At 49.6% G+C, this 23438-nt stretch overlaps 8 protein-coding genes across 8 annotated transcripts; 6 read left to right on the top strand and 2 right to left on the bottom strand.

Annotated features, from left to right (window-relative positions):
• Positions 1-315: 315 nt before the first annotated feature.
• FSUBG_6832 (UV-damage endonuclease) lies at positions 316-3883 on the bottom strand (the record flags this gene model as incomplete). Its single annotated transcript, XM_036685073.1, has 5 exons — positions 316-756; positions 799-1032; positions 1074-1781; positions 2041-3297; positions 3341-3883. 5 exons carry the CDS (start codon positions 3881-3883, stop codon positions 316-318), a joined length of 3183 nt encoding a protein of 1060 aa, XP_036537684.1.
• A 3046-nt stretch (positions 3884-6929) lies between these two features.
• On the top strand, positions 6930-10311 carry FSUBG_6831 (potassium sodium efflux P-type ATPase fungal-type; the record flags this gene model as incomplete). Its single annotated transcript, XM_036685072.1, has 4 exons — positions 6930-7178; positions 7260-8142; positions 8186-9627; positions 9676-10311. 4 exons carry the CDS (start codon positions 6930-6932, stop codon positions 10309-10311), a joined length of 3210 nt encoding a protein of 1069 aa, XP_036537683.1.
• A 626-nt stretch (positions 10312-10937) lies between these two features.
• Positions 10938-11375, top strand: FSUBG_6830 (uncharacterized protein; the record flags this gene model as incomplete). The annotated part of the gene is made up of 2 exons (XM_036685071.1): positions 10938-11136; positions 11191-11375. The coding sequence occupies 2 exons, from the start codon at positions 10938-10940 to the stop codon at positions 11373-11375; spliced, it is 384 nt and encodes a 127-aa protein (XP_036537682.1).
• Positions 11376-12227: 852 nt separating this feature from the next.
• FSUBG_6829 (Glc8) lies at positions 12228-13047 on the top strand (the record flags this gene model as incomplete). The annotated part of the gene is made up of 2 exons (XM_036685069.1): positions 12228-12294; positions 12338-13047. 2 exons carry the CDS (start codon positions 12228-12230, stop codon positions 13045-13047), a joined length of 777 nt encoding a protein of 258 aa, XP_036537681.1.
• A 259-nt stretch (positions 13048-13306) lies between these two features.
• Positions 13307-13708, bottom strand: FSUBG_6828 (long chronological lifespan 2; the record flags this gene model as incomplete). Its single annotated transcript, XM_036685068.1, has 2 exons — positions 13307-13500; positions 13543-13708. 2 exons carry the CDS (start codon positions 13706-13708, stop codon positions 13307-13309), a joined length of 360 nt encoding a protein of 119 aa, XP_036537680.1.
• Positions 13709-13889: 181 nt separating this feature from the next.
• FSUBG_6827 (60s ribosomal L2 (mitochondrial)) lies at positions 13890-14722 on the top strand (the record flags this gene model as incomplete). The annotated part of the gene is made up of 2 exons (XM_036685067.1): positions 13890-14082; positions 14124-14722. The coding sequence occupies 2 exons, from the start codon at positions 13890-13892 to the stop codon at positions 14720-14722; spliced, it is 792 nt and encodes a 263-aa protein (XP_036537679.1).
• A 423-nt stretch (positions 14723-15145) lies between these two features.
• Positions 15146-21702, top strand: FSUBG_6826 (uncharacterized protein; the record flags this gene model as incomplete). Its single annotated transcript, XM_036685066.1, has 10 exons — positions 15146-15350; positions 15393-15791; positions 15836-17112; positions 17393-17519; positions 17697-18323; positions 18380-19620; positions 19668-19821; positions 19863-20399; positions 20441-20682; positions 20743-21702. 10 exons carry the CDS (start codon positions 15146-15148, stop codon positions 21700-21702), a joined length of 5769 nt encoding a protein of 1922 aa, XP_036537678.1.
• A 560-nt stretch (positions 21703-22262) lies between these two features.
• Positions 22263-23252, top strand: FSUBG_6825 (FC receptor; the record flags this gene model as incomplete). The annotated part of the gene is made up of 1 exon (XM_036685065.1): positions 22263-23252. One exon carries the CDS (start codon positions 22263-22265, stop codon positions 23250-23252), a length of 990 nt encoding a protein of 329 aa, XP_036537677.1.
• Positions 23253-23438: the final 186 nt, after the last annotated feature.

Raw genomic sequence — 23438 nt, 5'->3', positions numbered from 1 at the left:
GCGTATAGCGAGGCATTTCTTTATGAGAACTGGCAGGCTTCTACTCGTCTCATTCAGATTGTAAGCTCAAGGGTTCGGAGGCTTGTATCAGTCTAGACCAATTGTTGTCAGTATCTCGCCGGTGTTTTTGAGCTTCAATGTGGTTGCTGATCAGAAGAAAGAGTTGGAAAACAATATGTGCAAGATATGATCATTTAAATAGTAGATAATTGTGATTTTGATTGGAATTGTTGCCTTGCGGGCGGTTCGCAATCGCCTTCTGCACCTCTTGCATGAGAGGAGAGGAAACAAGATCTATCACATAACCCCGCTGGATCAACGCTTTGCACGCTTGGCTGGTCCGGATTCGTCGTCCATTGTCATCTCGACGTCTCCAGAAGATGCAGTAATGGCTTCTTGAAGTAGCTTCTTTTCTCCGAGTCTCACGGCAATAGCCATGCGAGTTCGTTGGCTGAGGTCTTGTTTGAGTAGAGCTTCGTCTTCGGAAATGCTTGTCGGGTATCTTGCTACAAGAGCCTCCAATGTCTTGGCCAGTACAGCTTGGTGGATCTCGTCTCTCTTGCGCTTGTCGGGGATAGCATCGGGCTGTGCTTTCTTGATACCTTTGAGGAATGTCTTGAGTTGTTCTTGGAGATCTTCGGGCATGCTTTCGAATCGAGCAGACTCCGCAAAGGTGCCGTCCGAGTTTACCTCGCCTGTTTCTCGCTCCAAAACGAATGTGTCTTCAAATTCTTCGTCCTCTTCAAGAGCGCCACGCTATTGAGGTTAGCTTGGCCGTCTTGAGTGCACTCAACTTACAATCTGCTCCAGGACTTGACTAGGGATACCAAAGTTGGCGGTCAGAGCTGACTCAACAATGTTCCAGGGAATCTCGACAACATCATAACGGGAATGCTTCTCGGTAACGTATCCGTATCTTCTAAGGAGCTCCGAGTTTGGGTGAGGGCCATAGTAGTTGAGAATCTCTTCGCCCGCCTTGATGGGCCTCAAGCTGGTCACGGTGAGACTCTCTTCTTCGTGGTTGACGTGAGCCTATTCTGTTAGCTTTGCCAGTGACTTAAGAAATGACCTACGTTGAACTCGGCGTCGGCATTCAGAATATCCGCCATTGGTACCATTCCCATCATCGACTTTCCATCTCGATCCTCAACCCAACCATCAGCCTCCTCTTCCTCCTCCTCCTCGTCATTCTCAAGATCGAAAGCATATGACATGATGGTGCTGCCCATACGGTGGGCAATCTCGATAAGCTCTGAATCAGTCTTGTTTCCGGCGTTGAAAATCTCAGAGTTCCTTCGAATAATGGGGAGCAACGTCTTTTGGAACATATTTTCAGCATCAGCCTTGCCGATCTTGTGTCGCATATGACTGGCCTGAAGCTGGTCAAGCTCATTGTCGGACCAAAACATGGGCGTATCAAATGACGAAGGAAGAACATCGAAATAAGGCTTCCACTTGGAGTTTTCGCCTTCAAGATACTCGTAAATCATGATGAGGATAAGCGAACTCCACGAATCTAGTCCCGGTGCGTCATCGTCATCAGGCTTGTCGAGATCAAAAGCATCCGGAATCTTTTTTGGGAGCTCCGAGGTTTCAACATTGATGATTCCTCTTCTCGGGATGGTAAACAGAGTTGTTTCCGCAGGAATATCTTCGAGAGCGACTGTGTTGTTAGCTTGGCTCTGCGTGCATGCATGAGACCTACTTATACCGCGACCAGCATTGCGGTCACGAAGATCAACAATTTTAATGGCTTCGGAGAATGTAGCATCTGGCAAAGACTTGAACCAGTGCAAAAAGCTTTCGCTTGTACCATCAAAATTTGTAGAACCCATTGCTTGTTGTTGAAGAAGAAAAGTTGAGGCTTCCTTGACTTGGGAAGGTATTGATGAAAACTTTTCAGGCCTCCTACCCTGTATACGATGCATTCACCACAACACCACTCAATGTAGCATGTAGTCTTCTTAATTCTACACTATTCGAGGCAATTGACATTAGACGTTATCATTCTTCATCTCCATCCTGCTTCAGAACAGATACCCCATTCTTTCCCTCCTTCTCCTTCTTAATCTCTCGCTTCTTCGGTCGCAGCCATTCTTCCATACCCTCGGGCCAATACACTCTTGCTTGAGGACCTCCCATGCCGAAATCTTCAGCGCTAACAATCTTTTCAGGCACTTCAATGTCGTCCTCCACTTCTCCGTTGACGCCATTTGCTTTCTTGCCCTTCTTTGCCTTCTTTTTGACGGCTTTTCGTGATTCATCTGGTCGTTCATATGGTACAATGTTGTTAAACGTATCCCAACCTGGCAGTTTAAAAGTCCGCATCAGTTCAAAAACAGCTTGCTCTTTATCCTTGGCTTCTATCATTAGATCCATGTCGGGGGCGCATGGTGGGAGAGTTTTGACTCTGGCGGAATGCTTGCGGCGATCTCTTGGTGTGACTGCACTGGATGTCTGCTCGCTGTAGTGCATTTTCTGAGTAATTCCCTTCTTGGTCCAGGTAGCTTTGATGCGATCGTAAAGACCTATAATGTCTTGAGAACCCTCTCTTATCGATGGGTCGAAGATGATGTTGTGATGGTGGTAGTCGAGCACCAGAGGAATGTTGAGTTCTTCGCAGACAGGCAACAGATCGTGCACACTCCATGCGACATCGTCATTCTCCAAAACCAATCGCCGCTTGACACTGTCTGAAAGTTTGGCGTAGTTCTCTTTGAATCGGTCAACGGTTGCTTGCTTGTCGCCATAAACACCACCCATGTGCAGGATCATGACAGCATCGCGATCAAGCTGCTCGGGAAGTTTGAGTAGAGTAAGCATTTCATCGTGGTACTCCAGATCGCGAATGGCAGCGGTGACAACTTCTTTGCGGGGAGAACCAATCTGTGTGAATTGTCCAGGATGTGTTGTTACACGATGATTCAGCTCTCCAGCTACTTTACCAGCTTCCGCCAGCACCTCTGACGCAAAGGGCGCTAGCTTGTAACCATGTTCTGGATGACTTGCAAACGGAAACATCTCACTACTCAGTCTCATGAACTTGATGCCATACTTGACATTCCATCGTATCATTTTGACAATATCTCTTGCATTTGCCAAGCCCAAATCTTGTACATATTTGAGTCCTCGTTCGTGGTCTGCGGGTTTGTTCTTGTCCGGTCGGTTCTTGGTAGGGTGTTCTGGTTCATCAGGGTTTGCTAAAGGGTGTCGGTGTTCAACGATAGAGGCCATGCGACAGGTTCTCGAAGAAAAGACAGCAGGAGTCGCATTGCGCAGGTATGTATTTAAGCAAGCCTGGAAAGTCAGCAATGTCTGCAAGTCACAATGCCAAACTCACATATCCTAACCTTCCTTTCCATGGTAGAGGAAGAGTTTCACTGTTCACAGGGGGAGGCCTGTTGGCACCTCGATCCATGCCATCGTCTTCACCTTTGGCATCAGCGACATCGCCAGCAGCGAGTTTGGCGTCGTACTCATCCAGTGGTACAGAGTTGGCAACTTTTGACTTTCCTTCCAAGTTTCCCCGGGAGACAACAGTATCCTGACTCGGCGAGTACATCTTCGGTCGGATATCAGGTTCGTCGACGGCTTCCAATTTGACATGAAGATCTGAGGACTCAACTGCAAGACGCTGTTTTCTGACGGCAGTCTGCAACTTTTGTTCCATCTCGCTCAGCTCGCGCATGGCTTCTTCGACACCTTCGCCTGTGTCCCAGACAGCCTTTGCTTTCTTTGGGCTGGCAGCTTTCATCGGATCTGTGTCTGACTTGGGCCGTTCAGCAGCATCCTTTATTCTACGACTGCTTCTCCTGGGCGCATCAGGCGTCTCAGGTATCGGAGGTGGCGGATGAGCCCCAGTTCTCTTCCGTTTCGATGTCATGGCTGTAGTCGTGCTGTATGCTCTAAGAACTGAAAGTCGCAGGGAAAGTCTTCCAGCAGATGTCAAGAAACAAGGTGACATATGTCTGATGTAAACAAGGAAGAATTCAAGGTCATGAGGCAAGGCAGATATAATCGACAGCTAAGTACCTGATAAATTCGGCAACGAACATTCTCCAACATTTAAAGTAATGGTAGTCGGAGCAAGTCGCCCGAAGAGCCAATGACGCAGGGCGCGTCATGCATGGTCTGGGAACGAGGTTGCCTCCGGTAGGGCTAGGTCATTATTTCCGGAGCAAACTGTCGCTGGTAACACGATGGGGTACAAAGCCCCCTGCATCACTTGTTGAATTGCTGGCTGATGAACTGTCAGGTCTCCAAACGATCCACGACCAAAATTCGATCCAGGCCTTGTTGATGGCGATGAAGTCATCTAGACTTGGGTGGGCGGGAAGATCGCCGATCCGTCATGGTGGCGGTACGTATTTTGTCATCAGCTTTTGCTCCGCTGTGACGCCAAACCACCCAACAACGGAAGACTGCATCAAACCGCAGCAGATACTCCGGAAGAAATGAGCACAGCCAATGAATTTAATCGGAGGGGACCGCATAAGTCCACAAACAACTGAAACATTCAGAATTCGGCATCGAGATGCTGAGAGTCAATGTTGTGGCTGAAGCTGGACTAATCAGAACCGAACCTTGCCGCAGGCGGCTTGTAAGCATCATCAAGCTGCTCTGACAGTTGCATGGCATTGAACTAGGGATTAGTGATCGATTAAGATGGTGGTGATCACCAAAAAGGTGTCACGCTCAAAGCTGTTTCGCGACGTGATATCCCTTTGTAATACGGCACCCTGCATACAGGACAATCATAGCGTTCGATCAAGAACCAAGACGAAAGACATTTCGAATGAAAAGAATGCCCACACGTATTTATCGTCATGATGTCGTCTTCAGCTTCATCGGTTGTTGTCTGTATACTTGGGCCGGGTTTATCGGTCGTTTGTACACTTGGACCGGGTTTGGCTTGATTCTCGTGAGACGTCACCGTTGAAATCTTTTCGAGAATCGGACGTGGATCGGCGTTGACTGTGTGCACTGGCTCTGGAACAAGAGGACCTATGCAGATTGGACTGAGAGTGTCAGCAAGATCCTAGGAGCGGCCCGTACAAGCTCCGGCCGAGAAGCATGAAAGCGGAGACAGAGCTTCCGATAACTTTGCCGGAAGTGGATGCACTCACCATTCACCGAACCCGGAGAGTGGAGTCTGAGCTTCAATGTCGGCGGTGGGATCGGGATTCGCTTGTGGAATGACCGTTGAGGTTGTAACGGTGCCGAGTTTCCGACGCGCATTGTCCAGTTGATTAGGCTGGGGATTGAAAACCTTCTCCGACGCTCTCCGCACGCTCATCCTAAAGCATGCTCTTTTCCCAGTTAGTAGTGGTCAATTTGACAGCGGAAGACGTACAGAGGGCCCATGATGATGATGAAAAGAAAAAGCACAAGCAGAATGATCCCAACTGGCTCCATTTCAGCGATAGGAACGGAAATGCGGTGTTTTGTGAGGGTTCAGTAGTCAAATAGACAAGCGCGAGAATTGCCTGATAATGGTCGCGACATGTGACTTTAATTATAGCAATCGAGAGTGATTAACGTGCTTGCAGTGGTGGCTACAAGCCAAGACCGGTTCTAGAACACCAGAACGATTGTTTGGTGCCGGGACGGAACATCGCAACGGCATGGCTGCATCAGCAGTTCTGGCCATTGATTGATGAGTATTTGGAGCCCGTGACAATGATTCAGCTTTAGAGCAAATGACGAGATGTTTATTGTCTTGGCAGACTTGGCAAATGTTGTGAAGTTGATGTTTGGTATCAAAAGGCTGAGGCTGTAAGGCCGCTATCTTGGCTTGCATCGGTTGAGCGGGCAAGAGCCGACCTCAATGAGCTTCCAACCTACTAAGGTAGGTACCTTACCTAAATGGAGGGCAGGCTGGCAGGGTACCTACCTAGGTAGGTACCTACCATCGGTTGGAGTACTTCCTCTGCCAGACTGACAAATAGGACCGACGAATAAGAGACTAGCATCTCTTTTCTCTTCTCCTACGTAAGTGTTATCATATACGAATAATAAGTACATTTAATCCCGGTCTTAAACGTCCAAGACTACTACGTAATTACCGAATCTTATCTCACATATCGCGGAGACGGGAATCTGGGGATATTTTAGACCCTTGAACGTAGGAGTTGAAGACCGGCTCCCCGATGAAGAGACCCGCTTTTCCGATACCTCTATTTCTCTCAGAATCCATGACTTTAAGCTTAACAAGTACCGAGATAGTAAACAGGAAATGTTTCTAAAATTGTATGAGCACTTGCGCGTCTCAAAAAGACCAAGAAAAGCTGTTTTCAGCGTCGAGTTATGTCATTGCCATGTGCTCTATCGAAAGAACCAGGTTGGAGGACCCAGTAACGCCAAGAAGCGAGGACCACCACTAACGACTTTAAGCTCTTGAGATACACTTGGCGTACCACTCTGATATGATGACTTTGTATCCAATGGTTCGCAACACAGATAAAGATCATGCTTGAATCCAAGTTTAATAAGCTTCATGACCCAATGCGAGTTAATCTTAAACTCTTCGGGCTTCAAATTGCCCAGGGTCGACTATCATCACGCAAGTCACCAACAGGTGGCGATATCTTCAACACTTGAACCTCCAAACCACCAACACAATGCGGCTTACATCCTCCGACGTATCGCCTTGGCATATTACTCTGAATGCCAATCATCTCCACATATAAAAATTCTCCTCCAAATAAAATTGTTAAACCATGAGCGACCTTGGCGCAACCTTTGTTTCGCATGCAGCTCCTGTGATGGTGACTCTTGGCACATCCATCATGATCCACCTCACGGTCCATCGGTGTCCTACTTGGAAGGTCTCTTGGTTTCTTTGATCCCTGTGAAAGTGCTTCTTAAAAGGGCTTCTCCCTCTTCTCTTTCTAAACTTCTCAACTCATTCCTCTTCATCAACTGTCACAATGGGTCAGAAAGAAGAAGAAGAGAAGCCTCACATCTCGGGCCAAGCCAACTCTCCCATGACGGCGCCTGCTCATGCTCTTACCTTTGAGCAGGTCGCCCAGGAGCTCAATGGCAATCTCGATGATGGTCTTACTGAATCCGAGGCCAAGCAACGTCTTGAGACATATGGTCGAAACGAATTCGGTGAACAAGAAGGTGTTCAACCTCTCAAGATCTTTATCGGGCAGATCGCCAATGCCTTGACTCTAGTAAGTTACCTTCCATAGGCTTCCTTTGAGTGAAGCTTTAGAAAAAACGGTAGAGTCGCTCATTTGCCCTTTGGGGGACAGGTTCTCATCCTTGCCATGGCTGCCTCTTTCGGTATCAAGTCTTGGATTGAAGGTGGTGTAGTAGCCGCTGTCATCATCCTCAACATTGTCGTTGGTTTCCTCCAAGAGTTTCAAGCCGCCAAGACTATGGACTCTCTGCGTTCTCTCAGCTCCCCTACCGCCCACGCCGTCCGCAACGGTAACAATCAAGTTGTCGTGACTGCTGAGATTGTCCCTGGTGACATGGTTGAACTCAAGACTGGTGATACCATTCCTGCGGATATCCGTCTTGTCGAGGCTGTCAACTTTGAAACCAACGAAGCACTTCTCACCGGCGAGTCTCTGCCTGTCCGCAAAGAGATCAACAAGACCTTTCCAGATGATACTGGCCCTGGTGATCGACTCAACGTTGCTTACAGCTCGTCTACTGTGACAAAGGGACGTGCTCGCGGCATTGTTTTCGCTACCGGTACATACACTGAGATTGGTCAAATCGCTGTTGCTCTTCGTGGCAAGTCTTCCAAGCGCCGACAGCCAAAGAGGGACGCCGAGGGTAACACCAACTTTGGTCGCTGGATGCAAGCTTGGACCTTGACCGGTTCTGATGCTGTTGGGCGCTTCCTCGGTGTAAATGTCGGTACACCTCTTCAGCGCAAGCTCTCCAAGCTGGCACTCATTCTTCTCGGAACGGCTATTGTATGTGCTATTATTGTTCTGGCAGCCAATGATTTCAAGTCGCAGAGGGAAGTCATCATTTATGCTGTGGCAACTGGTCTCTCTATGATCCCAGCTTCTCTGATTGTTGTTCTCACCATTACTATGGCTGCTGGTACAAAGCGTATGGTCCAGAGACATGTCATTGTCCGTAACCTCAAGAGTTTGGAAGCTCTGGGTGCTGTAACCAGTAAGTACCACTCCATCTTGTACAGACATAGCTAACCTTTTAGACATTTGCTCTGACAAGACCGGAACCCTTACCCAAGGTACCATGATCGTCAAGAAGGCTTGGATCCCTGGACGTGGCACATACTCTGTTGGCGCCTCCAATGAGCCATTCAACCCTACCCTCGGAGATATTACCCTGACCGAAGACCAACCCAAGAACATCGACTTCCAGAATGAAAAGTCCGAAGGTACATCAATAGACCCCGCCTCCCAGCCTGCCCAGGACCCCAGTCTTGTCGAGTATCTCAACGTTGCTTCACTTGCCAACCTTGCCACTGTCCACGAGATTGAAGGCGAGTGGCATGCTCGTGGAGATCCAACTGAGATTGCCATGCAAGTATTTGCTTCTCGATTCAACTGGAACCGCATGCGGCTGTCTTCTGGGTGTAACCCCCGCTGGCATGAAGTTGCCGAATTCCCCTTTGATTCAGATGTCAAGAAGATGTCGGTTATTTTCCACGACAGCGAATCTCAGAAGCAATGGGTCTTTACCAAGGGTGCTGTTGAACGTGTCTTGACTTCTTGCCCTGTCTATGCTGCTGGCAACGAGATCCTCGAGTTCACCGACGCCATCAAGGAAGATGTTTTGAGAAACATGGAGTCTCTGGCTCGCCTTGGTCTTCGTGTTCTTGCTCTTGCCAGCCGAATGGATATCCCCCATGTTGAGGATAACGAGGCTGAACTTGACCGTGGACTCTTCGAGAAGGACCTTGTCTTCCGTGGCCTCATCGGCCTGTATGACCCCCCTCGCCCTGAATCTGCCCCATCAGTCCGAAAGTGCCACGAAGCCGGTGTCAGCGTTCACATGCTCACTGGTGACCACCCTGAAACAGCTCGTGCTATCGCTCTTGAGGTTGGTATTCTCCCTGCCAAGATGTCTGAAATCCCCAAGGATGTTTCCAAGGTCATGGTTATGGCTGCTTCAGAGTTTGACAAGCTGTCCGATGATGAGATTGACCAGCTTCCCCTTCTGCCTCTTGTCGTCGCCCGCTGTGCCCCTCAGACCAAGGTTCGTATGATTGAAGCTCTTCATCGTCGCAAGGCTTTCGTCGCCATGACCGGTGATGGTGTCAATGACTCGCCTAGTTTGAAGCGATCCGACGTGGGTATTGCTATGGGACAGGCTGGATCTGATGTTGCCAAGGAAGCGTCCGACATTGTCTTGACTGATGATAACTTTGCTTCTATTCTCAACGCCGTTGAAGAAGGCCGAAGAATGTTTGACAACATTCAGAAGTTTATTCTGCACGTTTTGGCTGAGAATATTGCTCAAGCTTGTACACTCTTGATCGGTCTTGCTTTCAAGGACAAGAACAATCTGTCGGTTTTCCCCTTGGCACCCGTTGAGATTCTCTGGATCATCATGATTACATCTGGTATGCCTGATATGGGTCTTGGCTTTGAGATTGCCGCCCCAGATATCATGCAACGTCCCCCTCAAAACGTATGTTGTCCCTTCTCTCCACGGATCCCACTAACCTCGCCCGTGTAGTTGAAACAAGGTGTCTTTACCCCCGAACTGATGATCGACATGGTCGTCTACGGTCTCTGGATGTCAGCTCTTTGCCTCGCCTCATTCGTCCTCGTCCTGTATGGCTTCGGCAATGGTGCTGCTGACATTGGGGAGAACTGCAACAACAAGTACAGCGAAGAGTGCAAGGTCATTTTCCGTGCTCGTTCAACAACCTTTGCATGCCTGACCTGGTTCGCCCTGTTCCTTGCGTGGGAGATGATCAACATGAGAAGGTCTTTCTTCCGAATGCAACCCAAGAGCAAGAAGTATTTCACCCAGTGGATGCACGACGTTTGGAGGAACCCCTTCCTTTTCTGGGCCATTATTGCAGGCTTTGTTACCATGTTCCCTATCATCTATATTCCCGGACTCAACACTGTCGTCTTCAAGCATGCTCCCATCTCTTGGGAATGGGGTATTGTTTTTGTCGAGGCTGTGCTCTTCTTCCTTGGTATTGAGACTTGGAAATGGGCTAAGCGTATTTATTTCCGTCGCCAGGCTCGTAAGTCTACGGGCGGTGTTACTGATCTGGAGACTCGTGTCTTTGGCCAGTATTACAGCATGGGTGGAAGCCGTGATGAGGAGAGTGGCCACAATGAGAAGAGTTCCGATTAGCTGGATGAACGGGTATTAACCTGAAGTCAAGTAGATGATCGGTAAGTATGTTGTCAATTAGGTAGTCCACTGCAAGCGTGTAATCGTTAGTTGGTTAAATTGATATCTAGTTAGTGAACTCGTTTATGATCCGGTGATGTTGGAAACAAGTCTTGATGTAGTTATACCTACCCAAGAGCTGCCAATGATGAGTGGAAATAAATCGCACAACCGTTGCGCCAGGCTGGGCCACTTACAGAGGTGCTTGTGAGACCCGAAGAGGACCAAGATAAATGGGTGAGGCTGTAGACATTCGAGAAGACAAGCTCATCATAGGCAGATTATATTGCTTGATGATACTGCCAGTGCTAGCAGCCGTCAATACTGAAAAGCTTGCACTCTGATTCATGGTGCCTGCTTCAGGTCGCTCATTCTTTCGCCTTTAACATTCTTTTATTTCATTGTCTCAATTCATTATTCGCATCTTTATTCAGTGTACGGTGATCTAATTCTTTATTCACGTCAAACCCATTTGAATATATTCAACCTCTCGTTCATCAGGTCAGTTCACCAACAGCGCATAAATTAGCGAAACTGACATGTACAACTACAGTATTCGATCATCTATTATAGTGTAATCAACAGATATGAACCCCCAGCCGGCAGACTTCAGGTTCAACTGTATTTGGGGAGGCGAAATTATCTCCCAAGATGAGTTGTTGCGTCGACTCGGTCCGGAAGGATGCAAAGATTGGGTTGAAAGGGGTCAAGGCTTAATCAATCAGTTTGGACCTCATGCTGCCAAAAGCCCTGCTGGAACAGCCCATGAAAACATTCAGCAGAGAGGTAAAGAATCGTGGCAGAAGCAGCTAAACTATTCACCTACTAACAGCAATTCAGGAAACGCCAAGGTTGAGAAAACCCCCAGAACCAAATCTTCGCAGGACATGGACAATATTCGAAAGATCAGGCGTCTGATGGAGCGAGTTGAGGTATTGGAGGACAAAAATCGGTCTTTGAAGAGAAAGAAGACCGAGTTCGAATACAAGCAGGCAAAGATGGTGAAGCTGCTTACAGATGAGTGAACAACTCACAACCCACCTGTTTCGTTGGCATGCTTCTGGACTCTGCTGGCAAATGCATATGCCGCTGATGATATGCTGGTATGAGCGGTTTACAAGATCTAGACCAAACAAGATCAATATCGTTTCATCTCATCGTAGAGACGGCCAATCAACCAAGTTTGAGTGGTTTTTCGAATGACGAACGAGGTTGCATCGCATCCAACCATTCCCCTCCAAACAATCGGCTGTGTGACGACCCCTTCACTGTGAAAATGACGTATTTAAGACCGGCAACTTGACGATACGATTGACAAGATCAGATAATTAATAGAATTCTCGTATCTACAGTATAAGCTTGCAAGAACACCATTATTATAATAAACATTCAAATCGCAAGAACCTCGTTTCATGCATTCACGTGCGTAATCTCACGATGTTCCATATGTTTCTTGCATCAAAGAGGGTGTACTAGAAATGGGACGACAAGGGTATTCCCAGTCACAACCGTTGTGTACGACCAGGAAAATCCGACTGAAAAGGTTAGAATAACGGAATTAACAGAGAAATCCTTATTATGTATCCTCTAAATCACCATCGTCCGTTTAGCATCACATGCCGTTAATCAAGGCTTGGTACGTACCCAGCCCCTCCAAATCCTGGGGTCTCAGGCCACTGCGTCATTGGATCTTATAGGGCCCCCGCCTCTTTTACTGATGATCTGCTCACGAGCACAGGGTTTCATCTTTCAACCTGATCTCGCGACTACATCACAGGCAAACACCACGTTCAAACCACGCAATATCTCACATACAAACGCCTTGGGCTTGAGCTCTGGCTTTAACCCTTCCAACTCAAGCTTCCGACTATACCAAAATGGCTTCTGCTGTTGATTCTCCCCTGGCGCACTCGCCTTCTGCCCATCCTCCCCAACGACCTCGAGGTGAGTTGTCTGAGACTAGTTGTGACCTCTCTAACATTCATAGGCATCCTCAAGAACTCGTATCGGAAATCTCCTCCCACTTCGCCGAACCACGATCAACCTGCCAGCGACAAGGAGCTCACCATCGCCAACACTCAGATCAACGCCGGCCACCGACGTTCGTCCTCTGGAGCTCGCCCTTCTGGATCCCGCCGACAATCAGGCGCCAACAGTTCCATCGGAGACGCTCTCGAACCCTCCCAACGACTCAAGTGGGACGAGGCAAACCTCTACCTCACGGAGCAGGAGCGCTCCTCTACCATGAAGATCACGGAACCCAAGACTCCCTATGCCAAACACTACGACCCCGCCGAGGACCCGTCGGACGAAGACGAGGATCCTCTGGCGGACGCTGGTGCTCGTCTTAAGAATTCACGTCCAAGCCGTGAAGATGACATTCCGGGCCTTTCGCTGGGCGAACCGGAAGAGGAGATCCCGGAAGCGGGCGCGCCGTCGCCCCGCAGCGAAAAGAGCGTCCACGTCGACGACGAGAGCAGCATCGGGCACAACGCGGAGGAGGAGCTGGCGGGCATGTCTCCCGAGGAGCGTGAGAAGCACAGAAAGTTTGAACAGCTTCGAAAGAGACACTACGAAATGAAAAATGTGGCCCAGCTCCTGGGCCACCCCGAGACGATCCAGGATGAGGATGAGGATGACGAGGGTGAGGTGCCGCCTGTGCCACAGGTACCGGGCGTGCCCAACGGTACTGCGTAGGGTGCTGGGGAGGCATGATGAGGGCTGTGAACTGGCTAGGGCATTCGGATGGAGTTTTGAGGATATCATTATTGGGCGTTGGCAGAGGAGGAGTGTGAGGTTATCTGATTACTCGCTCGCTTTCAAGATTCTGATGGAAACAAGGGGCACATAGTGTTATGGGTAGAGACATGTTTCATTTCCTAATATTTACGGTTATCACTCATATCTTGTCGTTGGTGGTGGCATGCTTGTCGATGGTGGCATGCTTTTCGATGGTTCACAGTAATCCCTTTCTTGCCAATTCAATCTTTCGAGCTGTTTCGCCTGGTTGGAATCCACCACGAGACACACATAGACGTTGTCCCTCAGCTAATTCGAACTTTTCTTGTTGAGCATCCCAAGCGCAAGGACAGTGGTGAGGAAAGTGGACGCATGCGAGAGTATCGGGGCAGAGGTATTTGTCGCAGATAGCTGTACATGTTAGCAAAGTAAAAAAGCGGTAGATGTACTTACAATTCTCGTAATTCTGCTTGTAGTGGTTCGCATCGCTTGGGCTGTTTTGTTGTTGCGCTTGGTGATGTTCATGGCCTCCTTGCTGGTTAAACATTTGATCAAAGAAGCCGCCGAATTGGGCATTGACCAAAGTCAAGAGAGACAGAACAGCAAAAAGGTACCGCATTTTGTTGATGTTTCCTACAGATCAATGCTGATGTTACAGCTGCAGCTGGAGTTTAGGGAAGCTGTCCACAAGCTTATCGATAAGCATGACTAAGCGCAAAAACTCCATCAATTGAGGATCAAGCGTTGCTAACCTCACTCAGCCCATATCGTCACAAATCGCCGGCATGAGGTTCCTCACGATGCAGCGGCCAATATTGGCTGCTGTGGCTAGTCTAGCAAGGCCGGCCTTCACACCTATCGCCCCTCTGGGTGTGCAGTTGGCCAATTCCCTCGCCCAAGGTCATCGATTTGCCTCGGTCAAGTCACAGGGAGCATACAAGAAGAAGCCCAAGAGGGGTATTCCAAAGAAACTCGGTGCAAAGCGTACAGGAGGTAGGTTCGCCATGAATGGACCGAACTGGGCTGACCTTTAGATCAATTCGTCATTCCTGGGAACATCCTCTACAAACAGCGAGGCACGCATTGGTGGCCTGGAGAGAACTGCATCATGGGTCGAGACCACACCATTCACGCAATGGCGACCGGATACGTCAAATACTACCGCGATCCCTCGCTACATCCCGACCGCAAATACATCGGCGTAGTCTTTGACAAGAACGACACACTACCATATCCCGTCCACGCCCAACGCAAGCGAAAACTAAACATGACCGCCTTCCCGATCAAAGAAATCGCCGCGCAGCCCGAGATCTCGCCGTCCGGGATCCCCTTCCAGGTCAACCGTGTCGAAGCGGGCGAACCAGACAGACTGCTCAAGCTGCGAAAGGACTACAGTTACCGTGAAGACAACTGGGCTATTGGAAAGCTGGCCAAGACGACGGGTCTCAAGACCAAGAGGTTCAGGACGCGAAAGCAGTGGTTCAGACATAGACGATGGAGGCGGGAGAGGGAACTCGAGGGACAGAGAAAGGCGGAGCAGAAGAGGGCAGAGAGCGGTGGGGAGATTAAGGCTGTCAAGGTGCTTAGCCAGAAGCAGGCGAAGAAGGCGAAGAAGGCGTCAAAGAAGAAATAGTGGCGAGATGTGGTGGGACTGCTGTAGAATAGGACAATTGTATGTATAGCTGTACATTATGAGACATGTCAATCATGAAACTGCAGTTGAAGTGAATTGATAGATTTAAATGTCCAAACGGTACCAACTACCTTCTGCACGTTAATTGTGATACTGCATTGTCGGAGGTCATTGTTGGGGGCCTTTAGAGGTATCTCACACCTTATTTCTGCAGCGAGGTACATCCTGCCCCTAACCGCGCTATAAGCTCATTCGCGTCGGCGCGTCCACCTCACTTTCATCATCAGCTCACTCACTTGATCGTTTCATCTCATCTGTTCGCAACCCGACTTGGGCTTCTTTTTTGTTCCTTCATTTCCTTCAGTCCGTTTCTCACTTCCCCATGGGACTTTTCGCAACCTACAGCCGATGCTTGATCCTAAAATGTCCGGGAATGACGACCCTTCAATGAAACAGAGCACAAGCTTTATACCGTGGAATTCGGCCAAAACCAACGTCCCCATCCCGGAACCTTCACGTATCGTCAGCGACATTGTCGGAAGCGCAGCCGTTAAAGCTTCAGCGGCTGGTATCCTATCAAGCAACCCTCGAATTCAAGCAGCTCAGTCCGAGTGGGAACGTAGACAGGGTACGTCTCCTCCAAGACGCCGTTCATTTCTGACATGACCAGCACAATACTTCTCACAGACACCTGCATCGTCTCAAGTGATGCCTCGAAAGAGAAAAGCATCCCCAGACTTTTCACCTTCAGACTTTTCATCTGTTCTCCCCAAGAGGACTCCCGCTGATTACGCCCGTGTCCGCGAAGCTCGTCGCTTTACGGAAGCCGAGGTCGCGAGACAGTTGGCAGATATCAACAGTGCAGCTATCAAGAAGAGCGCCATGCACCGTTCATCTCAAGCTGCCGTGGTTTCGCTCACTGGGGCCGAGTTGCTCAAAAAGTACACTGGCCAAGGGACACCATCACCAACACCTGGACCAGCAAGATCGCCTGACTTTTTAGTACCTGATACTCGAGTGGAGGCAATCATCCTGGCTGATCCTAGCCGAGCCTACACTGTATATCCTTGTAGGTCCTTCAATCACTACACTGAACTACTCTAACATGCCCAGTCCCCCAAGGTGGTTTTACTTCTGCTCGTGGAGCACTTATTCCGGCAAACTACAAACTTCACGACGACCCTGAACTTCCATACATATGTCCTGTGCGAGATTGTCGCCGTGTGTTTGGCAAACTTAATGGTCTTGGTGGACATTTTGGCGCTGGGCATTGTTCAACGACATTCAACGACAACGGAGATGGCACATTGACCAAGGTCGGTAGCTATCAGAAGGATGGTCCTGGAGGTACACCTGGAATCGTTGTTTCCAGAAACCCCCTTCCTCCTGATGCACCACCTCCGGTCGACCCAGGCTTGTCGCTATTCGCCTCGTTCCAGCAGAACCGAGTATCTCGAGCTGCCGAACATGAGAGAAAGACAACACGCTCACAGGATTCTCCCTACCGGCCTCAAGCTATGCAAGAATCGGAGGTTAAGCAATATCTCCACCAACACCTCAGCCCAGCCCAAAAGTCTCATCAGCGAGAGGACATCAATTACATGCTGACATTGCCTCGTAGACGTGAGCTGCCTGAGGGTTGGAAGCATACCCACCGGGGGAGCAACCTGGACGTCACTCATTATTCCTGTGCAGTGGCATATCTCGTAGGTACAGGCGTGGTTGGTAGCGAGCAGTGCACAGTCAATACCACTCGACCATCTGCACGACTATCGCAACCTTGCATCCGTCTCCCAATCGGCCTGTCTGCGACAGCGAAGCAGGCATTTTCTGCTCTAGAGTCTTGCGTAGGATGTAGATACTGGTGTCACCTGCAGCGACGTTCAAACGGTTGTGACTGGTGTCCTGAGCCAAAAGTTAGACGAGGGGCTTCCGGTTCATCTCGATCGTCGTCTTCCGAGGAACTGAATCCCCCGATGGATCTCGACGATTCTGAGGATGTCAACATCATGACTGAGGTCCAGCCAAAACGAAGAAAAAGACGCTCCTCTGGGAATGACGTTGCCGTGAGAGACCAAACAGTTGCCATCATTAGCAGACCTGAGATGGGCGTTGAATTGGAAATGGAGGATTGGGAGGTTGCTCCAGGAAGGATAAAGGATGAATCTTCCTCGGACAACGTCGCCTATTCCAACTCGTTTCTCACCAGTGGTCAACCCGTCACCGTTTCAGAGGACGTCAGCTTCAACGTCATGGTTCTGAAGCCGGGTAGCGCTAATCATTGGGCTGTTGAAGACGACAAACTGCGAACATGCTCCGTCGCCTCAGGAAAGATTCGTGTCACCATGAACGAAAAGACGTTCAATCTTGGCCCCAACGGCATGTTTGTTGTTAGACCAGGCCAGACGTGCAAGGTCGAGAATCGAATATACATAGATTCCGTGGTGCACTGCACTACTATTGGGGATTTTTCACTGCAGTAAAGGCGCTTAGTTCGGATACATACTTTTGATCGGAGTTGAGGGCGCATTTTGGCATCGCATATTATTATGCTATTTATCAGTGGTGTTTTAAAAGCATTGGTGGGCACTGGGATGGGTTGAAACGGGTTAGCAGGCAGTCATCGGGACGGTTTCAGGTGGTGCAGTCATTTGACTAACCTTGTCTCAGACACCCCACGTTATGGGATCTACAGAGTCAGCCTACAGAGATAATATTAGCACATCAGCAATTGACATGAGAATCGGATATTACTTTGAAATGGACTTTTGTCACGAGCGTGCTAAGCCAGGCTGCTGTTTTGTGCGGGTGACTCGGAGTGATTGAGTGATATGTATATTGTTGACACTTCAGACAAAACCATATGGTTCATGAGTTTCGTTCAACGTTCTCATGTCTCAAGCCTCTCGACCAAAACTCCCCAGGCAAAGACGCCGGGAAATTTATAGGACTCACACTGTTGATATGGATACAGCGGACTCACCAGAGCCGGAGCTCAGCAATGACAAGGACTCGGCTCATGTAAATCCAGGGAGTCCCCCAGATCAACTCCCGCCACTGAATGATTACACGACAAAGAGAGAACCCGAGAAGAAGATTAGCGAAGAATCGACGGAAACAGAGGTGTCAAAGGCCAGGTTTATTATTGATCCGGAAGGAGAATTCACTCATGATCAAACAACTGTCGACATTGTGACTGTTCCATGCCCTGGAGCAGATCCCCTTCGAACATGGAGTCGGGATGGCCTTATGAGTCGATACCACGGAGCATTGTCTATGCGCGACGCCGAAGGTGCAGCATCTGATGCTGATCGACCAGCTCCATCATGGGTTCGCCAAGGCCTTCGTCGTGAAGCGGATCGAGCTCGGATTCTGTTGTATGAGCACCCATCGACGACTGAGGATACGAGGCTGAGTACCCTGGCCGATGCATTGCTGGAAGAGTTGGAAAGCTTGAGAAAACGAGAGAAGCAGACACGACCGGTTGTGTTTGTGGGCCATAGCGTTGGCGGTATTATTGTCAAGATGGTGTTGACAAAGGCAAGCAGAGATCCGTCGTTTGAGGATATATACAGGCAATGCTATGGTGCTGCATTCTTTGGTACGTGATCCATCTCTGATTGACCCACGCTAACAGGATAGGCACTCCTCATCAAGGATCGAGTTACTTTGCCATGCCGAGTCTCGCAACTGGTATTCAGAATCTGCTTCAACTGTCAGCTCCTATGCCGACATCAATAACGGACGATCTTCGTGTGGGAAATACTCTGCTCCTCCAACTCGACGACGACTTCAAATCGATCGCACACGACTTTCGCATCTGGACGCTGTATGAGACCATCGACTCTCGCCTTTCAGGCAGCTCGGGAGATGTCTACTTCACTGCCCCACTAACTTCAATCAAGTCTGCTATCCTCGGCATGCGACAAGAGACTATTCTCCCACTTCAGAGTGATCACGCGAATATTGCTTCTTTCGGGCGGCATAATCTGCACACGATGCGCCTATTTCTGAAGCAGTTGTCGGCTCTCATCGGACGCGCAGACGAGTACTCTCGTGAGGACGGAAATTGGTCTCTGAATCTTGAGCAAAAGGTCAATGTCGAGGTTCACGGATTCTTTGAAGATCCTCCAGGTCCATTTGATGTGGCGACGATTCGAGCTTGGTCTACACGACTGCCGCTTCGAGATTTCTTGAGAAAGGGGCCAGAGGAGTGCTTGGCTGAGAGGTTGAACGAAGTCGAGACAGTTGATGAAGGCAGGTTCTTGAGGAATCGAGGGAAAACAACGATGCTACCGACCGAGAAAGTTGCTGATGAAACACACGACAATCCCCTTGGGATCTCGCAGGGATCTGTCGAGTCTTCTCCTGCATCCCCCATCATACGGCCTGTTGATGCAGAAAAGACAAGATCAGAGTCAGCACCTCAAACAGGAGCAAGATCTCCCGCCACACCTTTATCACCGGCGGCTATTTCACCACCCACACACTACTCAACGCCGATGCGACGTCCTTCGCCACTTATTCGTGCCAACTTTGAGCAGGATTTGGCTGTCGATCGTCTATCTCCTCCTCCTAGAGGAAGAATGGGGCGATCTCTTAGTAGGTCTGTCAGCATGGGAACTCAAGCCTCACAATACGAGTACAAAGACTTTCCTCCGTTCTCACAGCGAAGTCGAAGTACCATTGGCGGCTTCAGTGACGATGACGATATCGATGCGTCTCCGAGGTTGCCAGAAGCGATCGTTGCCATCCGAAAGGCCGCGAATAATGGTGAGAGGAGAGCCAGTGAGACAGTAATCGTGGATGAGGTGCCTGTTGCGTTCTCGAAACCTCAGATTGAAAATCGCAAGTTTATGTGGATTCATTTGCCATACAACAATCCTAGCTGGGTGACGGTAAGCAGTCTGAAGCAGTTGGTTCATACAATTACTGACCTCTGTAGAAAATGTTCGAGACTCTGCAGACAGCAAACAATCGCAACTATGCCCCCCTGTTTAACAATGACTTCTGGGCGACAAGACATTCTCGAGGGCGACACTCTCAACACTATGCGTATTTTGCGAAACCAGGCTGTTACTTTTCAGCTCCTCGGCACAGTAAGTTCAGTCCTATTTTGAAACCCAAGCTAACCGTGTAGTGTCGCCTCGAGGCCGATCTTCGAAACAGTCATCGATATCGCCCAAACCAGAGGGTGGAATCTATACTTGTCTATTCCTCCCATATCTTCATTTTGACTCGTACAAACGACTCATTCGCCGACGAGAACTCATCCTTCAGCGTCTCGGCCATGGACGAGCCAGACCTGTTCCCGAAACTGTGGCAAAGTCTGATTCTCTTGAATCACAGGTGATCTGGGAGTTTTTGGGCCACGATCCACCGCTCAACTGTCGTCGAACACTAGATCAATTCGGATATCCATCGCTGAGGGACACTCGGTCGCGAGATGATGATCAGATGCTGTATAAACTGACAAAGGAACGAACATTCGCTCCCGGTTTGGGCCCAGGACTTCATGGACAAATGTCAAACAGTAGCTCTGGGAGTAGCGGAAGTGGTAGTCGACGATCCAAGACAAGTAGCCAGGACGGTGAAGACGAGGAGGGTTGCGAGGACACTATACTCAACGGCAATGTTCTCATGGTGGATCAGCTGTGGCTTTGGGTCATAGACTCCCGTAAGTCATCTATCCTTGCATGGAGCTCAGCTGACCTTTAGATACGCTACTCTCCTTCTTCCCAAAGCGAGAGGGTGATGCTATTGAAGGGCCTCTGTATCAGCAAGCAGATCTTCGCGACAGCATCTTTAACGAAGTCAACGTCGATCTCACCCGACAATGCGAAAATGCTCTGGACCTAGCGGCATTAGCAGTCCTCCATGCTGTCACAGTCCTCCTCGACAGATCCTCACACCCAGACCTAGAAGTGTTTCGAATCTTTGAAGAAGCCATCAGCGTTCTAGTATGTCATACTCACTGCAATTTCACTTTGCCATCATTTTTTGACCTTGCTAACCTTTAGACCGAAAAACTCACCTCCTCGCTCAAAACATTTCGCGCTGAGGGATTCCGTGACAAAGCGTCAGCCTACGAGCCAGTTGAGAACAAAGCTCGTTCCATCAGAGCACGCCACAAGGCCGAGGGCCGTCGATCAGAAGAGGATAACCGAGACAACACATCTGCTCTCCTTGAACTTCGAGATATTGAAGATGAACTTTTGATTCTGGTTCATCTGTTTGAACGTCAGTCTAAAGTCGTCAGCTCTATGCTCTCCACTTACACTCGTCCGGAACTGCGTGACCGTACTGCAAATGGAAGACTGTTCCTGAGTGAAGCTATCAAGAAGGTCTCGGAGTATACGCACCAAGCTCAAGAGATGATTCAGAGAGTCCGGAGCACGAGAAACGACTACGACAAGCTCCTTCAGATGGTTCAGCGACAGGCGCAGGTTGATGAGGTACGGCTGAGTAGGCTTCATGCCGATCTTGCAAGTGCGCAAAGTCGCAGTGTCATGATCTTTACCACATTTACAGTCATCTTCCTCCCGTTGACCTTCTTTACTGGTCTCTTCGGTATGAACACTCAGGAATGGGGTGGTGAGAATAACTTGTCGCTCAAGACCATCGGGACAATCTCGTTGCCTGCAAGTTTCGCCCTAGTGGTTTTTTCTCTCGTGGCAGCTTTTAGTACAAATGCCCGACTTCTGATCAAATGGCTTGGCCATTTGTACCGACACATGATGTCCTGGGTGTGGAGAACACTGTGTAAGCCAGCTGTTGCAAAGATGGCTGACATGCTGCCACAAGGAAATGAGCGACAAAGGGAGGAGAGGGACTTGAGAAGCGGGAAGAGAGTTTTGAGAGAGGAAATGAGTGACTTTTGGGAAAGACATAGATTAGAGAGGGACAGAGGATACGCGGTTCCAGAGAAGAATAAGCGGACGGTAGTGAGTGGTAAGAGTAGTTGGAGGAAGATGAAGTAGTGCCACTGTTGCAGCACTGAATGCTCGACTTTACTCATTTCTCCTATATGGAATTGTGCTCCAATCAGCTGCTGAATGCTTGCTCGTTGGAAAGGCTGTAATGCTTATGACATCCATCGATCCGCTGCAGGGGTACCCCAGTCTCACTAGAGATGCACATCATCCGGGAGCTAATCGGCCGTGAAGACAGGGGTAGACTTACAGATCCTGGCCAACGCATCGCATCGCCTCATGATTGACGAATAGCTGATGTTGATTCATTCGAAGAAAAAGCAAAGCGGCCACTCATCCGGGCTTTCCCGAGAAGTCTGTTTCATAATGAGAGGTCCAGGATGGAGGACGATGAGTTGGCAGCGCGAGCAAGAAAACATCGGGCCTTGATAGGGTGTAATGATAAACTTGGCATCGAGGTCCCGGGGTTTGTTACTCCCCTAGGTATTTTGCAGAAGGGTATATAATGCCGCACTTCTCAGCTGAGGACATTTCTCACAGCCTGCCGACTTGTGACTGTTAAAGTTCAGCTTGAATCATACTCTTTCATCACTCACATTCGTTTCAACATGGCCGACTCACCTCGCTATGCAATGGGCACACAGTCCTCTCAACGGCGAACCAGCCCAATTCGTAAAGGACAGCTGGAGCGTCCTGGCACTCCAACACGCCGACCAACCACGCCTACCCTCGGCCGTCGTCCAACAACTCCAACCCTGGGCCGCCGGGCCTCCAACACTTCTCTTCGTCGCCAGGGTTCGAATACAGCCCTCAACCGTCCTGTCACCCCCACTGCAACGGAGACGCCAGATGGTGACCCAGTGAAGGTTGGTTGGGTCACCACTCCAAAGACTGGCGCATCGCCAGGAAGCCCAGACGCTCCAGCACGTATCTTACCTGCTATCCCCGAGAGTCCTCTTGTTATGCCATCACCTCGGTCGCGACAAGTCTCTCGTGCTGGTATCACGCCTCGCTCTCGACAGGTTTCGACGACCGATGCAGCTCCTCGTTCACGTCAGGTCTCGCAGACTCTACCGGCTCCGGAGATCGATCGTACTCCCTATGCTACCCAAGCGCCCGAGATCAAAGTTCCTCCAACTGTCGTCCATGCTCCTCTTGTCAGAGCGACACCGAGTATAGGTCGTGTGCCCAAAGTTCGATCGGCCCCCAAGGTTGCAGTTGTTTCAAATGTTCGATTCTTAGTAGGCAACATTATCATTCCGTCAGCTACAGGACCTCCTAGAACTGCAAAGAGCCCAGTGGTGGCATCTCCTCCCGTTGTCGTGCCGGTTTCTGTGGCTCGGGTTGTGCCTGGCGTTGCTCCTGCGCCCCATGCTGCTCCTATCCCACTTTCGGCACCTCTTCCAGTTATTACACTGGTACCTATCATCGCTAGGGCTCTGGCTACTGCTCTTGCGCCACGTGTTTCTGATATCCCCAGCGTTGCTCGGCTACCTTTGACTCAAGAGGCTCCCAAGTCGACGCTAGCTTCAAGGTCAACAAAGGTCCCCAAGGCTTTACTGCCGCCTCCCATTAGACTCCTCCTTAGCCAGGCGTAAAGTTGGTTTTGATAAATTGAAGCTCTGGAGGGCTTGCCAGTTAATCGGTTCGGAAAGCTACAGCGTTGACTGGCTTCTCTCGTGAAGCTCACCTGGCTCCATCCATAGGTAGGTGCTTCAGGAATGGGATCCAGCACCACTTGGCAAGCATATATAGCCCAAACAACGGGAATTTCGCCGTAGGTT

This window comes from Fusarium subglutinans (genome assembly GCF_013396075.1).
Source record: "Fusarium subglutinans strain NRRL 66333 chromosome Unknown NRRL66333_c0000076, whole genome shotgun sequence".
Taxonomy (NCBI): Eukaryota; Fungi; Ascomycota; class Sordariomycetes; order Hypocreales; family Nectriaceae; genus Fusarium; species Fusarium subglutinans.
This window is presented reverse-complemented; position numbering and strand designations above follow the sequence as displayed.